Raw genomic sequence first — 18,692 nt, 5'->3', positions numbered from 1 at the left:
AAGAGGGACTGTTGTATTAAAAAAGAAACTACATACAATAAAAGATGCTGGCTTGTATTTTCAACATTTTGAAATACAATACAAAAAAATATTTTTGGTAAGAAACATTCCATAGAACCTTTTGGGGCTAAAATAGTTTAAAAAATTAGGACAAATTAAAATTATACTCAGTGGCCTGGTCTAATTTTAAATGACATGAAATAATGCACAAAAGTTTAGAACAGATAAGGAGGGATGCTGACAGGTATGTTAAACTTAAGGATTTAAAGCTACCAAAGCTAGCATGTCTATACAAATTCTATAGAAATTATTTTTAAAACTGAAAGACAAAGTGCAGGAAACCCAATTAAGGCAGTTAAAACTGATTTCTTTGGAGGGGGGAGGAATATATAGTAGAGATAGGATTGTTAGGGAAACTGGAAGGAGTAAGGGAGAGGTCTAACAACCATATCATTTTCCAGGATTTGTCTCATCTACCTTTCCTTGGAAGATGCAACTAACAAAAGCCGATTTTGGTAAATAAGAAATTTTAAACAAGTAAGTTTTTATCATAAAGTTTAATTATGGTTCAGAAAAAACTGAGTGAATAACTTTCTCTGAAAAAATATACTGACTCTGTGTAGACTGCAGTTATTTTGGGAGGGGGCTGGTAAGTTAAATTGCCCTATTTTCTATTCTGAAAATCATAAAAAGTCCCATTTCCAGTCTGATTATAGAGATGCATGTGCCCAAAATGGCTGAGAATAAATACAAGAAAGGCAAAAGCTGCAAAGCTAAGGGCATGCAACAGACTCTAAGAGAAAGTCTCAGAAATACCCAAAGTGGCAACAAGGAACGTTTGGCTGGAATTTGAAGTTCTTTTCAGTCATCTTTGTCTTTTGCTCCATGTTTAAGGATGCGCGTGAACTCAATATAATTGAAATTTCCCTTTTTGTCAATAGGCGCTTCTCTGTACAGCTCATCCACTTCCTCGTCTGTAAACCGATCTCCCATGGTTGTCAGCAGCTCTCTCAGGTAATCTTCCTGGATGGTGCCTAAAGAATAAAGAACTGGGGATCAGAATACATACTACTCTGAGGAGTAATTACAGGGAACATCTACACTTGACCAAGCATGCAAATATAGGAAATATGGGCTCTTCACATGTTTTAAGCCAGCCTCAGCAGACAGCTGCCTAGCTCTATCATCCTGCTCTGCTCTATCGACTTCTGTCCACAAGTCTTCATAATAGGGCCTAAACTACACCTAAACAACAATAAAGTATGATTAAGGAAACTAAGCCTCATGGTTCCTTAAAGTAGCATGAATGGTTACACTAAGTCTTTTTTTTTTTTTTTAAGTGAGCTCTATGGCCAGTGTGGGGCACCCCTGGTCACACTTATTCTATAAGCAAGTAACACTAAAATACCACATCATAAACATCAATAAAGTGCTTCGGTGGAAAGAATACTGGAGTCTTGAGGTCCAGGTTTTTGTTTTCAAGATTTTATTTTTAAGTAATCTCTACACCCAATGTGGGGCTCAAACTCACACCCTGAGATCAAGAGTCACATGCTCTACCAACTGAGCCAGCCAGGTGCCCTGAGGTCCTGTTTTAACAAGTATGTTATTACTTCAGGCATTTCGTTTTATCTCTGACTTTGGGTTGTTTGTTTTTTATATGTACAATGAGATTTTTAATGTTTCTTTTTTACAAATCTAATTTAAATTTTATAACAAATACAGCTAGGCCCTGAGTGTGCAAAAACATGAGTATATATGTGAGCATTACCTATGTCGCAGACACTGGGCTAGGAATTGGGGATGTGGAATGGTGAGTCAAAAGGTGTGCTTTTTACTCTGGATCTGTGATATCAGGGTTCTGATAGAGAGCTTAAAAAAAACAAAAACAAAAACCCCAGATGCCACCCTTGATTTATTATCTGGCATTGATTTCTTTTTTTTTTTTTAAGACTTTATTTTTAAGTAAACTCTACACCCAGCATGGGTCTCAAACTCATGACCCTGAGATCAAGAGTCGCACACTTTTCCAGCCAGGCGCCCCATGGCATTGATATTTTTAAAAGGCTCTCCAAGTAATTCACATCATGATTGAGAACCACTAATGTACTAACACAAAGTTGATAAATGACCAAGCACAGAGATGTTTGAAATTCATGAAGTAAAAGAAAAATCTGACAATATTCTTGTATGTGAAATTAAGCTAAAACATTGACAATATATTTCCTGTAAAATGAATTTAAAGTAGAAAGTCAGTTCACAAAAGAAACTCTAGACTTACGGGGTTTTTCCTAATTCCATTCTACATTTTAAAATATTTCTCAAATGTTAGACTTCTAGCTTGTAGAAATAAATTCTCATCTCCAACCAAGTAATTCAACTATCACATAAACCTATCATCGAATATGTGTGAGGAGTTGTGGTAGGTGCTAAAAGGGGTTACAAAGATGGGAACATAACGCTGTTGAAGACACAGAGCCATTGCTGATTGGGAGTAAGTACATAACTGAATAGAAGGTCAGGAAGAGTATGTGCCAGGAGAGAGATAATAAAATACTTTAGATGTGGAGAGAAAGGAGAGGCTTCAAGTTTTCCTGGAATGAGGAGAAAATAGTATAAAAACACAGGTAAGGCTCTATAAAGAATGTGATCTTTGAGATGAGTTTGAAGAATGGATAAGACATTTTACTCTTTTATGGCTTTATTCCCTTCCATTAAAAAAAGTAACAATTGCTCACAGTCAAAAGCTCAATCAATACAGAAGTGCCTTAAGGAGGGGAAAAAAGTAAGTTTCCTCTGCCTTTCCCTCCCCACACCCCATCCCTTCCAGGTATAACTGTTAAAGAATTTCAGTTTTAAGAGGAAGGAGAAGGTGATATGATGAGGAAGGCACAGAAGCAGCAATGGTGGAGGTAAGTTTAGGACAACAATGCATAGAAGAGCTTGGAAGGAGGTTAGGAAGATGATACAAGAGTCAAGGATGGTATACCTGAGTAGGCCTAATGAGGCCATATTGTGTGTGGAGACTGCTTCTAACAACAGACTGTACTTGACATTAGGGGCGCCTGGGTGACTCACTTGGTTAAGCATCCGACTCTTGATTTTGGCTGAAGTCATGATCTTGGGGTCATGGGATCGGGCCCCACATCCAGCTCTGCACTAGGCATGGAGCCTGTTTGAGATTTTCTCACTCCCTCTGCCCTCCCCACCGCCCTTCTCTTTCCCTCTCCCTCTCTAAAATAAAATAAAATAGTTCAAGTAATATGTAACTAAAGGGTGTACCTTCTTTCTCAAAAACCTTGCCATGTGAATTACTCCCTTACGTGTCCCTTATGTGCACTTCTGCCAAAGGATCAAGCATTTACGTAGTTAACTTTTGGGGTTTTTTGAGAATTAACTCTATGCCAGCAGTATGCTAAGCACTTTATATAAAGTATCTCACTTCCTCATTTAATCCTCACAAAAACCCTATGAGGTAGGTAATATTATTGACCATTTTATAGGTACAAAAACAGAGGCTTAGAGAAGTTACTTGCCCAGAATCACACAGCTATCATATAGAACAAGCATATGAAATCAGGGAGCCTGATTCTAGAGCAAAAGGTTAGATACTAGATTTAAACAATCTGAAGGCTGAGAGGTACCTGATAAACAAATACAAGACTGTACTGAGATCATGGCCTATAGCAATTCATACTTTTTCCAAGATTGCTCTGGTAAAAGTTATTCATTCAACACAATTACTGAGAGCCTAACCCTTGTGGAGTTATTCTAGTAAAAGGGCAACATAAGTTTCCTAGAGAAGTTCCAAATACACCTATTAAATTGTTAATTAAATATTTAAGGGTAGAGGCAGTAAAATGAGTGATTAACATGCCACAGGAAAAGCCTGTCCCACAAACAGGTATTGTATAAACCTGAGGGTATTATGTCATCATATTTCAAGTTGTTATATGTTTTAGTTACCATAACCAAAAATTAAATCACTTGGTAATTAAAGGTTACCTCAGACTTACCAGTTGCTTCTTCATCAAAGCAAGCAAAAGCATTTCTGATGACATCTTCCGGATCTGTGCCATTTAACTTTTCACCAAACATAGTGAGAAACATGGTAAAATTTATGGGCCCGGGAGCCTCATTCATCATGGCATCCAGATACTCATCAGTTGGATTTTTCCCTAAATGAAAAGGAGGGTCATAATTTTAATTACATCACAAAATGCACCAAGTATTCATCGTAGTGAACATTTTGACAAGAGAGATTATCATTTATACAGTTTGCTGTTTATATTCACACACAAATAGTAAAACTATTTGGGAAAAAGTCTTCTCAATAAGTAAGGCCTGTATTAAAGAGTCTAGAGATGGTATGCTATTCCTTTGGGATGTTAGGAGGAATAGTGCTGGTGTCCTCATAATATCAGTGTTTACAACACACACATATAATATGCTGGCCCCCAGCTCAATCCTGAGATCTGGCCAGAAATTTGCAGGTGGTCCAAGGACCACACTTTGGGGAACACTGCTCCAGACTTTAAATCTTGGGAAACTACATCATTAGATTGGCTCCACAGGCATTACAGAAATTCTATTTAGTCTTTAATATTAAAACTGATCATTACCTAGGGAAGCAAGCATATCATGCAAATCTTCCTTGTCAATGAAACCATCTCTGTTCTGATCAATCATGTTGAAGGCTTCTTTGAACTCCTGAATCTGTGACTGGTCAAACATGGCGAACACGTTGGATGTTGCGCGCTGGGGGCGCTTCTTGGTAGTCTTGGTCTTTGCCCTTTTGCTCGACATGGTGGCGTTTAAATCCTAATTAGGAAGGGAAATACAAAAAAAAAAAAAAAAGATTAACAAAAAGTAAACTGAATAAAACTTCCTGACATGTCTGAGCTAGTTAGAGATGTACCTAAAAACTACTCAGCAGAGTAGTATCACTTGGCAAAGATATCTCACTCAGCTAATCAATATGATACTTATAGAGCCAAACTACAAAGAGAAAAACCAGACTCATGTTTCAGTTCACTCATCCTTAGTAGTCGTAACATCTAATCAACAGTCTGTCACTACAAATTCCAGACTAAAACCAACATAAATTCAAAGCTCAGAGCCTATTGACAAGATTGTATGTTCCCCAAGCTGCTTGATAGCCAGATAAGGTACTGATAACCAAATCTACTGGTTTAATAACAATAGAGAAAACAAGAAACAAACAAAAAAATACAGGTACCCTGGAGAAACAGTACTGGTTCTATACTTCAGTGCTATGCCAGTACTGGGGAATACTAATTCATCTTCAACAAGTCTATTCTGCAGCCCTAGCCTAAGCTGGCTATTCCATTCTAAGGTGGACAGAAAGTAGGAAGGAAGACTAATTGATGGAATAGGTCTTCATCTCCTAATGTCCACTGTCAAATAGCATTCTTCCACTTGCAACTAACAATTTTTATTGCACCCTCACTTCTGGAATCAAAGTAGTTTAAAAAATGTATTTGTTGAAAAGCTAACTGAAAAAGTATAAAAAACTATGAATTCACCTACAACTTATTTCCACTCTATCCAAACCAGTTTCTTGCACAGAGCCAAGTTAAATCATTTGAGGTCACTAAGTTCTCTAGACAAAAATCAGCACAACAGTTTTTAAAGCTATTTACTTTTTTTAAAAAAAAAGTTTTAAAAAACATTTTAATAGCTATGGAAACAAACTTTGTTCTCTAATCTAAATTTATCCCTGTAAAATTTAAGTTAAAAATTAAAAAAAAAAAATGCCTAATGATACCTAAAATGAAAAGGCTATTTTTTCAACACTCAATCTTTAAAAGACAATAAAAATTTGTTTGGAGTTAAAAACCACATAGTCATCAGATAACAAAATTTTACCGTACCATCCTTCAGAGCCCGGGTGGCGATGGTAGTCTGCAAAACCTCTAACCAGCAAGACTAGGCCACTGTATTGAGTTATATTCTTCCAAGCAGGCCTAAAATAGGCACTCCTGATTTCACTCTCTGGCCAGGATAACAATTTTAAAGCTTACGTTCTGAAAACAACATTTAGCTATGATGTAGCAAAACACTATGCCCTTGCTCTAAAAATAAATCTGTGGACTGCAAAGAATGAAGTACTACCTAGATCTCAGCACTGCAAAGTGACCTTAGAATACAATGCTTCCTATGAGTTTACAGTTATTTCTTACATTCTTCCCTTGATTATACCACATCACCCAGACTAAACTGAATTATAGAAATAATCAGAAAAACTCTGCTTCAGATTTTTTTTTTTTTTAAAGCTAAATCTGTTCTCAGATTTCAGTAGGAAATTCCACAAAGAAGAGTCACAAATTCCAGGCCATCCAATATAGCACTCGGTGATACATGGAATGTGTTGTTGGTAAGATATACCCTACACAACCCAGAAGTTAGGATATACACTCCTCCCTAATTTTCAAGTTTCCTTTAACCACAATTTGGGAGGCTGCCTGTCATAATTTATCTGCACCATTCTTGAATGCGTATTTTCATTCTGCAACACCTTTTGGGGGCAGTAAATACCATTATCGAAACTACATAGGGTTGTAATTTTTCCTTCTATTCTAAATGTACTTTTAAAAACTACAAAGAGTCACAGTGTATATTATTCCTCCATTTCTTAACTGTACTCCAGGACTTGGGGTGAGTGGCAGAGACCCAATGACGGGCACAGAATTACCAGTCCACCTCTCTTTAATATTTTAGGCATGCCATGTCTTTGCAAACCAAAGCATGTCTTTAAAAATAGTCTGTTTTGTTTGACAACATTGTCTTCCCCTCATGAGGCAGGAATGTCAGTTATTTTAAGAACAAAGAAACTGATGAGAATTATAGGTCAAATGGTTGGCACATTTTTTAATCTATAAAACCTCATAATATTAAATTTGGTGGGAGGGGTGCCGGGGTGGCTCAGATGGTTGAGCGTCTGCCTTCGGCTCAGGTCATGGTCCCAGGGTCCTGGGATCGGGCCCCTTATCGGGCTCTTGGCTTGGTGGGGAGCCTGCTTCTCCCTCTCCCTCTGCCTCTCCCCCTGCTCATGCTCTCTCTCTCTCTGTATCTCTGTGTCTCGAATAAATAAAAAATCTTTAAAACAAAAATTTGGTGGGAGTCCTCTAAGTACCTTTTTAAAATGCTTAGTTTGTGCTATAAAGTTATAGATAAATATATGTATTTGAATTTTAAAGTATTTCCCATTAGTCTTTCTTTTAATCATGCATTATTTAAATCTCTATTCATTGTAAAATAGTTGGTAAAAGTTATAAAGTCTTTTTTTTTTGGTCAGCACGGACAATGTCTCAAAGAATTTTCCTTTAGCTCAAGCAATACTTAATCATCAATCTTTAATATCATTTAATTACACCAATGTATATCAAATGTCACTAGTGTTAAGCACTATTTAATAATTAAGAAATGTAAGGCAAGTGTCCTATCTTCAAGAAGCTTGAAGTTGGGGAAGCAACTATAAAGAAATGAAATGATTGGTTAATCTTATGAAATGAGTCATAGTTTTCATTCCTGAAGACTCTCAAGGTAAAACAGTGTGTGACAATAATGAAAAATAAAGGTGGTACATGATCTATCAAATACTGTGAGTTGAGAAAGATTTTTTCTAAAAGATTGAGGAGGTGGGAAAAGACCTTGAAAAACCCTGCAAGACATCCTTAGAATTAAGAGATTCAGATATTAATTTTAATTCTAACAAATTAAGGTAGTTAATTCTACCAAAACTGGTAGTATAATGTTAGGCAAGTTACTACCTGGGCCTTTACTTTTTCAAGGAGATTGTGTTCTTGTCTATGAGTTTATCTCCCAGCAGAAACTGGGAGCCTTCCAGCAATAGGCAGTTCAGCTTCACAGTAAGTTGTTCTAAAATAAGGAAAGTGTGGGGGTTTTTTTCCTACCAAACTAAACGTATGGGTGGAGGGGTGCCTGGGTGGCTCAGTAGGTTAAGCACCTGCCTTTGGCTCAGGTCATGATCCCAGGGTCCTGGGACTGAGTTCCGCATCAGGCTCCCTGCTCAGTGGAGAGCCTGCTTCTCCCTCTCCCTCTGTGCCTCCCCCTCATACCCCTCATGTGCATGCATGAGCACTCTCTCTCTCACTCACTTGCTGTATCTCAAATAAACAAATAAAATCTTTAAAAAATAAAAATAAAAGTATGGGTGGAATAAACACTGATGTAGAGGGAACCAAATCAGGGACAGTGCTATGATCCCAAAGAGCAGATCACTTATGATATTGTCACTGTCCTCCTTTCTATATGATTCTAATTTGTTATCCACTTTTACTTTCCCCAAACAAGTGAGACGTGTAACTATCCTGTTAGAAATCTTCCGCAAATGCACAACTCCCACAGAAGTTTAGAAATTAGGGTAAAAAACATTGAAAATATTTCATACATCAATGTAAGTATTCTTTATATAGAATGGGAAGATGTAGGCATCTGAGATTTTTAAGTTATGAGTATTCTCACTCATTCTAAGTTATAGCCTGGAGTCTATTTTTGAAGCAGTTAATGAAAGATATCTGGCGTGAAGGCATATTTGTTGTATGAAACTTTAAAGCAGGGAAACTTGCAGTGCAGGCGTCTATGAAATATGAAAGGATTTCAGATGCACAAGAAAGTGAATGAAACAGAGCCAGTGGTGGTCAAGAAGATTCAGTTTACAGATCTAAAGGAGTATAACCTTGTTTTAAATCAGGAGAGGTTAAGTGTTGGTAGCAATTAATTTATGTGTGTGTGTGTTTTAGCTTGATCAAATAGGAAGAGACTCAATTCAAGGTTATGACAAAAGGAGGGATACAAATCATGTAAGAAAGATGTTACACTAGATTAAATGGTAGAAGAAAAGCCTCAAAGAGGCTTTTCCCACATATCAAGGGCAATGGGAAGATTTTTCAGCCTCTCTAGATACTATGGTTTCATTTATAAAATGGGATTAATCCATACTAATATTGATTACTCTAATTAGAATCCTAGAATGTAACATTTGTAAAGTGGTAATAAATGTAAAATAATCTAGAGATTTTTTTCTACAGAATTGACACTAAAACTGATAGTATTCTAGGAAAATATGACACATTCTTTAAGGAAAAACGCCCATCTTAGAAAACACTTCCTAGTGGGGCGCCTGGGTGGCTCAGTCAATCAAGTGTCTAACTCTTGATGTCAGCTAACGTCGCAACCTCAGGGTCTTGAGTTCAAGCCCCAGGATGGGTTCCACACTGGGCCTGGAGCCTACTTAAAGAAAAAAAGAAAGAAAGAAAGAAAACACTACCTAGTGTGATAGGATGTAGTATCCAGACCAAATCTCCTGTTTCATTTAATCAATGTACTTTATCCTCAAGCTAAGCATATTTGATTTTTTGGAGCCAACCGCAGTTTTTAAAAATACATTTTCAGATTGGTGCTTCCTTTCCAAATGAACCAAGTTTTCATTTCCTATGTAAACTTCCGGCTGAAGGTAGGATTAGATCTCAGACTGCCACACCCAAAGTTCTTCGCGCTTGACAAGAGCAGTTAATTAGTTGTCAGGGTTCACTTGCCAGTAAAGCCTCACTCTTGAACATCTGAAGCTTTTGTGGTTAAGTTTCATCAAAAGCCTTCCAGAACATAAAACAAATAGTAGTAATTTTAAGAAATACTCACTTGATCTTCAGATATAAAACATTTTGCATTTAAGTTAAAATCTCAACTCTTATTTCTGCTCCAAAGTTCTGTTAAAAATTCTTTCATATACCTACTCAACTACTTTAAAAGGAAAGATTTTGGCAAACTGACATAACCCAAAGTCTCCACCCAAAAGGAACTTGGTGTTGCATTTTGGAGTTTTCTCAAGCTGCAAACTAAACCCTTAACCCCTTTGTAAAATATCACTTTAAAAAAGTTCTAATTATAGAAGTGGATGCTGAGCTGAGGAAATTGCTAATTTGAGTTGGGTTATTCCTACTAAACGTAGCCACACAGCTGCAACAACAGCTGCAGCATGGGGGACACTTGGGCTTCGGATTTTGAGCAAACTCCTGAATCCGGCAAGTTTACGTTAGAAACTAAACTTAGTGCAGGAGTCAGCGCCGCGGGGCTCGGGTTTCACAGGCCAGGCTGTCGCCGAAGATCGCGGCGCCAGCGAGCGAAGTCACACTTGCTGAGCTCCAAGTTTGGGCAAAGGAACAAAGTTCGCGCCTCGGGGCTTTCGGGCGTGGCCTTCGATCCCGGAGCTGGCCGTTGGGCTCGAAACCCGGGAACCCGCTAGGACACCTGCCCAGGTGAGCTCCCGGCGCTGGCGGCCCGCCGCGGAGCGCCGCTGCCCACCCAGCCGCCCTGCGGAGATGGGCCCCCGGGGATGGGCCTCACGCGCCGGATCGCGAGCACCACTCACCCTGCACTGCCGCGAAAATCCGAGCACTTCGGTAACCCCCTCGCTGCCCAGGCTGCTGCTATCAACACCCTTCTACTCCCAGAGCCCCCTAAAACCAACACTTCCGGCCTCCGCTTAGCAAACCGGAAGAGAGCCTAGTCACCATTGTCGGCCGACAGAGTGGGCCTGACTTAATAGAAAGGCGACGGGTGGGGGGAGTTGCCAGTGTGCTAGAAGGGTGCAGTTTTGAACGAGTGCACGGGAAGGAGTATAAAGCGGGCGACTCAGAACATAGAAGATTGTGTAATGGTTCGTTCGTGTAATGGTTCGACTGAGTTTCCGTCTTTTTATACCTCCTCTTTCATGTAAGCTTTTCTTCCCCCCTTTCCTGTTGGCAAATGGGTGAGCCTGTCCTGTAGGTCGGCCCCCCTCACATTCCAGGGCACGGCTAGGGGCGGGGCCCGTTTGCCCAAGTCCTTGTAGGGACATCGCAGAGAGGGCTGCGCGGCCCACGTGACCCGCCCCCGCGCGGCCCCGGAGCTTCAGGCCCTGGCCGCCGGGCGGTCGTGCGCCTGCGCGCGGGACTCACGCCGGGTCTGGGTCGCTGTCTGTGAGGCTTTTGGGTAGGAGGTTTTATCTCGGCGTACTGCGCTGTGTTTTGAAGAGCCCCACCCCTTCCACATTGGAGCAAACCTTCGGAAGTCCCCAGGGCCCTCAGCTAAGCGGCCACTATCTTTTTGGCCCAGACGGATTTCATGAGGTCACGAATGATGAAGACTTACTCCCTCTTCAAAAACGTTGTTTGGTATTTTTCCCACCAGAGCCCCGCTTAACAAGGAAAGACTGGATCTGACCAGGAAGGCAGACAGGCGACCAGCAAGAGCTAACGAAATCTTGCCCGTGTCTCTCACTATGATGCAGACTTGTGGCTTGGTGAAAATAGGAATAAAAAGTTGGGGCTATTTTTTTTCTCAGCTCTCCTTTCCTTGGACAGCTGCTAACAATTCATCTTGTTAAAGGAAAGCCCTCCCCAGTTCTGTCCTTTTCCGTCCAAAGCCTGGTGAGGAAAACTGTGGTGCTGGTCACCTCGGCTCTAGTGAGCTCAACTACGAAAGGAGTGAATTGGATCCGGCAACCCTCAGATCATCCCAGCACTAATAAGGCTCAGTTCCTAGTTTGGCTCATGTGGCAAGAAGAGTTCTGACGTTTGGGGTGGCCCTATTGTCCTTTCCTCTCACTTGAATCACCCTGCTGAAAAGGAAGGTAAAAACTGCTGAATAATACATTCTAAATATTAATAAACTATAGTTTCGAGGAGCCCAGGAGCATTTTATCTGTTAACCAAGAGCATATTCCAAAGTTAACATTGAGGTGAAATCACTGAAAAATAAATAACTGCCCTAATTCTGTAGTGTGAGTGATACAAAGATGATTAGTTTCCTCAACTGCCTTGATAATAAGAATCACTTGGGGTGCTGGTTAAAAATACAAAGTACTGGTGCCTTATCTCCAATCTAATGATTCCGAATCTTCTAGAGCAAGTCCTAGGAAGCCATCTATTTAACTGGGGTCCTAAATTAATCTTATCACGTGGGGACGCAGAACTAGACAGCTTAGGGCCTAAGACTTACACAGGACAGGGCCAACTCCAGATGGCTTAGTGGTGGGGGACTGCAGTTTGGTTTTGGAGTTTGGCTTGGGCAGCAGTGTGAGCACCCTGCAGTGTACTCACATCTCCACCGAGTGGTGGCCTGCCACCACTGAGCTGGAGCCTTGCAACTACTGTCCTATTCTTTAATCCACAGTGAAATGGGTAGTTCAGTCTTCTCAGCTCAAAAGGAAGCAGCAGCATTCTTTTGCTTCTATACTGTCAGATAATTGCCTTCTTTGTCTTCTTTCTTTCCACTCAGTCAACAGGTATTACACAGCAAATTCATTTCCAAGCAGTGTGGTGGTTATTGTGGTTTATGCTATTTGAACTAGGACAGAGTTGCTACCTCTGGGATCGAGGGAGAGGGAGTAGAAAGGGTTGCAAAAGCACAGGGAGTATCAGGGAACAGCTGTAAAACAGATCATTGCAGTACAATTAGGTAAGGCCTTTAGAAGGAACACAGAGAAGGAAATAAACCCGCCTGGGGATTTGTGGAAGGTGGCCCTAGAGGACTATTAAAGAGCTGATTCTGAAAGTCAGTGAAGAAGGGCACCTGGCTGGCTCAGTCTCCAGAGCATGTGACTCTTGGTCTGAGGTTATGAGTTCCAGCCCCACATTGGGCATAGAGCTTACTTTTAAAAATAAATAAATAAAAGAATTAAAAATTAAAAGTTAAAAAAAAAATTTCAGTGGGAAAGGAGAAGAGAGATTCCAAGCAAATGGAGGAGCATGCTTGATTGTCTGAAGGTGATCAGAGGAACTGGCTGATTGAAGATGAACAGGAATTGTGTGGTCAGTGTTCATTCATTCATTTATTTATTCCATAAGTAACTCTGGGTATACAAAGGTTAGCAAGCCAGTGTGGAAAATAAAAATCTTGATAAAATGTTTTTCAAATTTCCATCTAATGTATTGATATCTAGTTTTAATTATTGGACCCCCTGCCAAAGACCTATGACTCCATGATATCTCTGTCCTTCTGAGCCACATAGGAGATCTTTGCCCTTAGGTAACAATTTCCTTTTTACCTTGTAACTAGAAGTTTAGAGACTTGGGTTCTGCTTCATTTCCTTCCTTTAGCCTACTGGGTAACACTGAGGGCAGGTCCCTCAGCTGATCTGAGCCCCAATTTTCTGATTTGTAAAATGGGGATAACATCTGTCCTGCCTACTTTATAGAGTTTTCTGATTAAATGAGATAGTTATGTGAAAAGTCTTATTAAGTACAGACCAGTGGCTTTCAAACTTTTGACTGAAACTCACTGTAAGAAATTTATATCACTGGGCACCTGAGTGTCTCAGTGATTATTGGCTCAGGTCATGATCTCAGGGTGCTGGGATCGAGCCCCACATCGGGTTCCCTGCTTAGCGGGGAGCCTGCTTCTCCCTCTCCCTCTGCCAGTCCCCCTGCTTGTGCTCTCTCGTGCGCTCTCTCTCTCTCAAATAAATAAATAAAATCTTTAAAAAAATAGATTTATATCACTAAGCAATACTTGAGTACCTATGATGTTTTCTAAGTTTTTATTCTATTTCAATTTTATGTCATTTAACTTTTTTAAATGCTCCGTAGGACTCACTACATGTGAATTTATGATCCACTAATGCAGAGGTCCTTAACCAGGTGTAAATTGTTTCCCCGAGGAAATATTTGGCAATGTCTGGAGACTTTTTTTTTTTTTAAGATTTTATTTATTTGACAGAGAGAGACACAGCGACAGAGGGAACACAAGCAGGGGGAGTGGGAGAGGGAGAAGCAGGCTTCCCGATGAGCAGGGAGCCCGATGCGGGGCTCGATCCCAGGACCCTGGGATCATGACCTGAGCCGAAGGCAGACACTTAACGACTGAGCCACCCAGGTGCCCCTGGAGACATTTTTGATTTTCACAGCCAGGGAGCTGCTACTGGCATCTTGTGCGTAGAGGCCAGGAATACTGCTAAACATTCCACAATGTACAGGATAGCCCCCTACAGCAGAGTATTATTTGGCCCAGAATGTCAGTTGTGCTGAGGTTGAGAAAACCTTGCATTAATGTTTCAGGAGCTCAGAGTATATAGTATTTGATTCTCATGGGGTACTATAATTCTTAGAAAGACACTATTGCTCTTGCCGCAAGGTGAGGCTTTTTTGCGAGACCAGAGAAATCCAAAGGGAGAAAGAAAAGGAGCTCACATTAGTACATACCTATTATGTGCTAGGTATTCTGCCTAAGCATTTTTTTCATTTAGTACTTTTTTTTTTTAAGATTTTATTTATTTATCTGACACAGAGAGAGCACAAGAGAGACACAGAGCAAGCACAAGCAGAGGGAACGGCAAGCAGGGGAGAAGCAGACTCCCCACTGAGCAGGGAGCCTGATGTGGGGCTCGATCCCAGAACCCTGGAATCATGACCTGAACTGAAGGCAGACGCTTAACCAACTGAGCCACCCCGGTGCCCCATCATTTAGTTCTTACAACAACCATGTGAGGTAGGTATTATTACCTCCGTTTCACAGATGAGAAAACTAAGCTCAAATACTTCAGTGATTTGCCAGTGTTACCCAAAGGGTAATAAGAGAACCAGGATTATAACTCATGTCTCTGTGCTTGTCTGGGGGTAGGACAGAAGGGAGGACCGGGGTCAGTATTTCTTATTCGTGTATCCCTAACTTGTAGGATAGTACCTAATTATCCATGAGTGCCAGTAAATATTTGGTAATTGGTTATTTGTTCAAATGCATGTAACTGGTAAATGGCCTAACCCAAAGCCCACATTTTATTTTACAATTCTGTGCTCTCTTTGGTTCAAGAAGGGAAACTCTACCCAAACAACAGGAAGCATGGCTGAATTAACCTTTGGTATTTACTGCCGAAGTTGGTAATTTCCTAGTGATCACTTACAATTTTTATTGCATGTAAGAAATTTTTGAATGGTGAGAGACATGGCTTACATTCTGGTTTTCCCTACATAAATGGAATTCTAATCCTTTCTACACAAACTAATATGTAGCAAATTAGCATTAATCCAGGAAAACAGTAGGAGGAGCTCCTTTCTTTTAAATGAAGTTAAGGTCTTTAAATTAATCTGTATGGAAATTAGCTTTAAAGCTCCAAAACTACAAATAAGTGTATTAAAAGGGTTTAGAAATTTCTACATAAAGAATTCCTTTAAAAAATAATTACAATTATTTTAAAATTCAGTAATGATATACAAGATGAAATAATGTGGAATTGAATTAAGAATATTTAGTGGGTGGGGTCCCTGGGTGGCTCAGTCAGTTAAGCAACTGACTCTTGGTTTAGGCTCAGGTCATGATCTCCGGGTCCTGGGATTGAGCCCCATGTCCGGCCCCAAGATCAGCTGGGAGCTTGCTCAAGAATTCTCTCTACCTGTCTCCCTTTGCTCCTTCTCCCGCTTGCAAGCTCTCTCTGTCTCAGATAAATAAATAAATCTTTTAAAAAAAGGAATATTTGGGAGAAGTTATTACTTCCATACTAATAAATTTGAAAAAAAGATAAATGCTTAGAAAAATTAAAATACTAAACAGGATTCCAGAAAAGAATATGAATAAACCAAACCAAGAGAAGAAGTAAGAATTACCTAAAAAATAATTTACCTGACCCTGATAATTATTAAAGAAATGCTTCTCCAATGATTAAGACAAATATCAAGATCACAAACTGTTATTAAATATGTACCCTATGATACTACTAATAATTTGTTAATGAATGAATATAGTGACCAAATTACATTTGCTGAGTTAATCTTGTGAGGCAATTTTTTATTAAATACTCCCAAATAAAACAAATACCTAAAGCAAAAATTATGGCTTAGGCTTACTTCAGTCAATTCTCTGGTTTTCTCATCTGGAAAAGGGCGTAATGATATCATCTACTTTAGTCATCCATTGTGTGCATTAGGTGAAATAGTCCATATAAACTTCTCAGAGAAATATCAACTTTAGTTGTGTTAAGGCACTGAAATTTGGAGTTTGTAGAGTAGTTATTCTGCCCTGACTAATATACCAATGCTTTGTCTACTCAACTGGAGGAAACATGCTGAATGGTCACAGTTTAATGACCAAAGACCTCAAGTGGGCCCTTGATGTTACCATGATGCTCCTGCAATCATAGATGTCAGTTTTATAATTTTTCTCTCCTAGCACCTCCAACACCTTTTCTCCCATCCTTGCTCTCAGTTGAGGACCTTATTTCTAAGTCATTGAGAAAAAACGGAGACTCCCACAAGCTGTCACCACCACATCTACCTACTGACCAGCATCTGTCCCCATATGTTGTCTTTTCCCTTTTCTTCTGTTAAATAGGGGAAGTACCCTCCTTGCTCCTGTGGAAACCAGTTCCTCCATTTGCTAATTTATGTTACTCCAATGATTCTACCTTGTCCTGCATCACCAAGTTTTCTCTCTCTTTCTCTCTTTTGGATTATTCCCATCAATAGGTATGAAGTAATGTATCCTGTATGTAGCAGATAGAATCATGGTTCCCCAAAGATGTCCATGTCCTAATCTCCAGAACCTGTGACTATGTTAGGTTACATGGCAAAGGGGAATTAAAGTTGCAGATGAAATTAAGGTTACTAATGAGCTGACCTTAAAATAGGAAGATGTCAATGTGAGTGACATCATAGCTGGAAAAGAAAGAAAACAGATTCTCCCCTAGAGCCTTTAGAAGGGAACATAGTCTTGCTGACATCTTCATTTTAGCCCAGTGAGATCCAGATTGCAATTTTAACGCTAGAACTGTAAGATAACTAAATTATGTTGTTTTAAACCATTAGATTTGTGGTAGTTTGTTACAGCAGCAATAGGAAATTAATATATTACAAACAACAACAACAACAACAAACCCTCTTCCTGGTGTATTTTCCTCCTCCAGCTATTGTCCTGTTTCTTTGTTGCCCTTTATAAAACTCCTTAAAAGAGTCACCTAGCTCCAATTCTCTCTTAAACCCTCTATAATAAGGCTTTTTTTACCCAGCCACTTCACTGACCATGTGCTTATCAAGGTCACCAAATGACCATGTCATCATGGCCAATTCTCAGTCTTCAAACAGATTTGACAAGGTGATCACTCCCTCACCTTTGAAACACTTTCTCTCTCCTTTCTAGGGTGTCTCACTCTCCTGGTTTTCCTGGTTCCTATGGCACATTCCTTATGGCTACTCTTCAGTTTCCTTTGCCAGTTCCTCCTAATTTCCTCAATCCCTTGGAGTGGTTCAGGATTCCGTGTTTGTCTCTCCTCTCTTTTCTGTCAACACTCCTTCCCTAGCTGATCTCATCCATTTTCATGGCTTAAAATACTACTGAGACACTGATTATTCTCAAGTATGTATCTTGGCCAAGACCTCTGCTCTGGACTCCAGACTCATGATATAGTCACTTGACATCTCCACAAGGAGGTTTACTAGGCATCTAAACCTTCAGACCCCCAAACTGATCTTCTGACCTTACCTGTAAAACCTGCTCTTCCTGACATTTTCTCCACATAGGTTAATGGCAATTTCATCCTTTAAGTTGCTCAGGCCAAAAAACTTGGACTCATCTTTGCCACCTCTTTTCCTGTCCTGACCCTCATCCAACCTTTCAGTCAAACCATCTCCAGGGTCTAGAACAGCAGTTAATCAAACCTATTGGTTAAGTCCTTCAAAACATATCAATCTGACTATGTCCCATCACCCCTACAGCTACTATCCTAATACAAGGTATCAGGCCTGGATTTTTCAGTAGCCTTTTAACTGGTCTCCGTACTTCCATGTTCCCCTAAATTCTAGTCCCACAGACACAGACTGATCCTTCTAAAATAGAGATTAGATCATATCATTGTTCTGCTCAACACTGTCCAATGGTGTCTCAACTCAGAGTGAAAGTCAAATGCCTGTAAGCCCCCAAAACATCAGACTGGGTGAACTTTCACCAATTGCTCAACCATATTGATCAGGCTGTTCCTTGAAGAAGGTATTTTTCCTCTTCAACACCTTTGCGTTTCCTGTTCCTTTTGATTTCTTTCTTCTAATGTTTTCATTGCTTTCTCCCTCAGCTCTCTTGAGTCTTCACTTAATTATCATCATCTCAGTAATGCCTTCTCTGCTCATGTAAGATTTCATCATTCATCTTCCACCTCCAGCATTCTCTTCTCTTACTTTATTTTTTCCACTGCATTTATTATCTCTGACATACAATATACTTTTTTTGCTTACTGCTTATTTTTCATACTAAATTCTATGAAGACAAGGTTTGGGGGATTGTTTTGTTTACTGAAGTATCCCCAAGGCCCAGGACATTAATTAGCACATTACAGGCACACACTAAATAAAAATACATATTGAATGAATGAAGAACTGGAAGGTAGGGTATGAGGGGGAAATGGCAAAAATATGAGGACTAAGAGGGGCAGAGCAAGATGGCGGAGGAGTAGGAGACCTGGATTTCGTCTGGTCTCAGGAATTCAGCTGGATAGGGATCAAACCATTCTGAACACCTACAAACTCAACAGGAGATCGAAGAAAAGAATAGCAACAACTCTCTGAACAGAAAAGCGACCACTTTCTGGAAGGTAGGACGTGCGGAGAAGTGAATCCGAGGCAATATTCAGGAGGATAGACGGCGGGGGAGGGGGCCTCCGTCGGCCGCTTCTGGCAAGTGATAGAGCC

General features: G+C 40.0%; 1 protein-coding gene and 1 long non-coding RNA gene across 3 annotated transcripts; one reads left to right on the top strand and one right to left on the bottom strand.

The window, feature by feature from the left end:
• Positions 1-538: 538 nt before the first annotated feature.
• Positions 539-10,573, bottom strand: LOC102738234 (myosin regulatory light polypeptide 9). 2 transcript variants are annotated; one of them, XM_006727769.3, is made up of 4 exons: positions 10,415-10,573; positions 4,623-4,821; positions 4,017-4,178; positions 539-1,034 (listed from the first exon to the last, which is right to left on the bottom strand). In XM_006727769.3, the coding sequence occupies exons 2-4, from the start codon at positions 4,804-4,806 to the stop codon at positions 862-864; spliced, it is 519 nt and encodes a 172-aa protein (XP_006727832.1). In that variant the 5' UTR covers positions 4,807-4,821; positions 10,415-10,573; the 3' UTR covers positions 539-861. The 2 variants fall into 2 exon arrangements, with proteins under 2 accessions (XP_006727832.1, XP_081657682.1); XM_081801556.1 differs by lacking the exon at positions 10,415-10,573 and adding an exon at positions 5,895-6,041.
• Positions 10,574-10,684: 111 nt separating this feature from the next.
• LOC145716791 (uncharacterized) lies at positions 10,685-14,512 on the top strand. The gene is made up of 2 exons (XR_014139684.1): positions 10,685-11,656; positions 14,287-14,512. It is a non-coding gene; the product is annotated as an uncharacterized LOC145716791 (long non-coding RNA).
• Positions 14,513-18,692: the final 4,180 nt, after the last annotated feature.

Source organism: Leptonychotes weddellii, chromosome 13, assembly GCF_054177405.1.
Source record: "Leptonychotes weddellii isolate Sample4059 chromosome 13, ASM5417740v2, whole genome shotgun sequence".
In the NCBI taxonomy this organism is placed as follows: domain Eukaryota; kingdom Metazoa; phylum Chordata; class Mammalia; order Carnivora; family Phocidae; genus Leptonychotes; species Leptonychotes weddellii.
Note: the sequence above shows the minus strand (reverse complement) of the source record. Positions and strands in the feature narration are given on the sequence as shown.

Excerpts from the sequence above, each read along its gene's own strand:
- LOC102738234 (XM_081801556.1), bottom strand. Across the intron at positions 4,179-4,622 it reads TGATATGCTTGCTTCCCTAG|GGAAAAATCCAACTGATGAG; the intron begins GTAATGATCAGT and ends CTTTTCATTTAG. Across the intron at positions 1,035-4,016 it reads CTTTGATGAAGAAGCAACTG|GCACCATCCAGGAAGATTAC; the intron begins GTAAGTCTGAGG and ends TTTATTCTTTAG.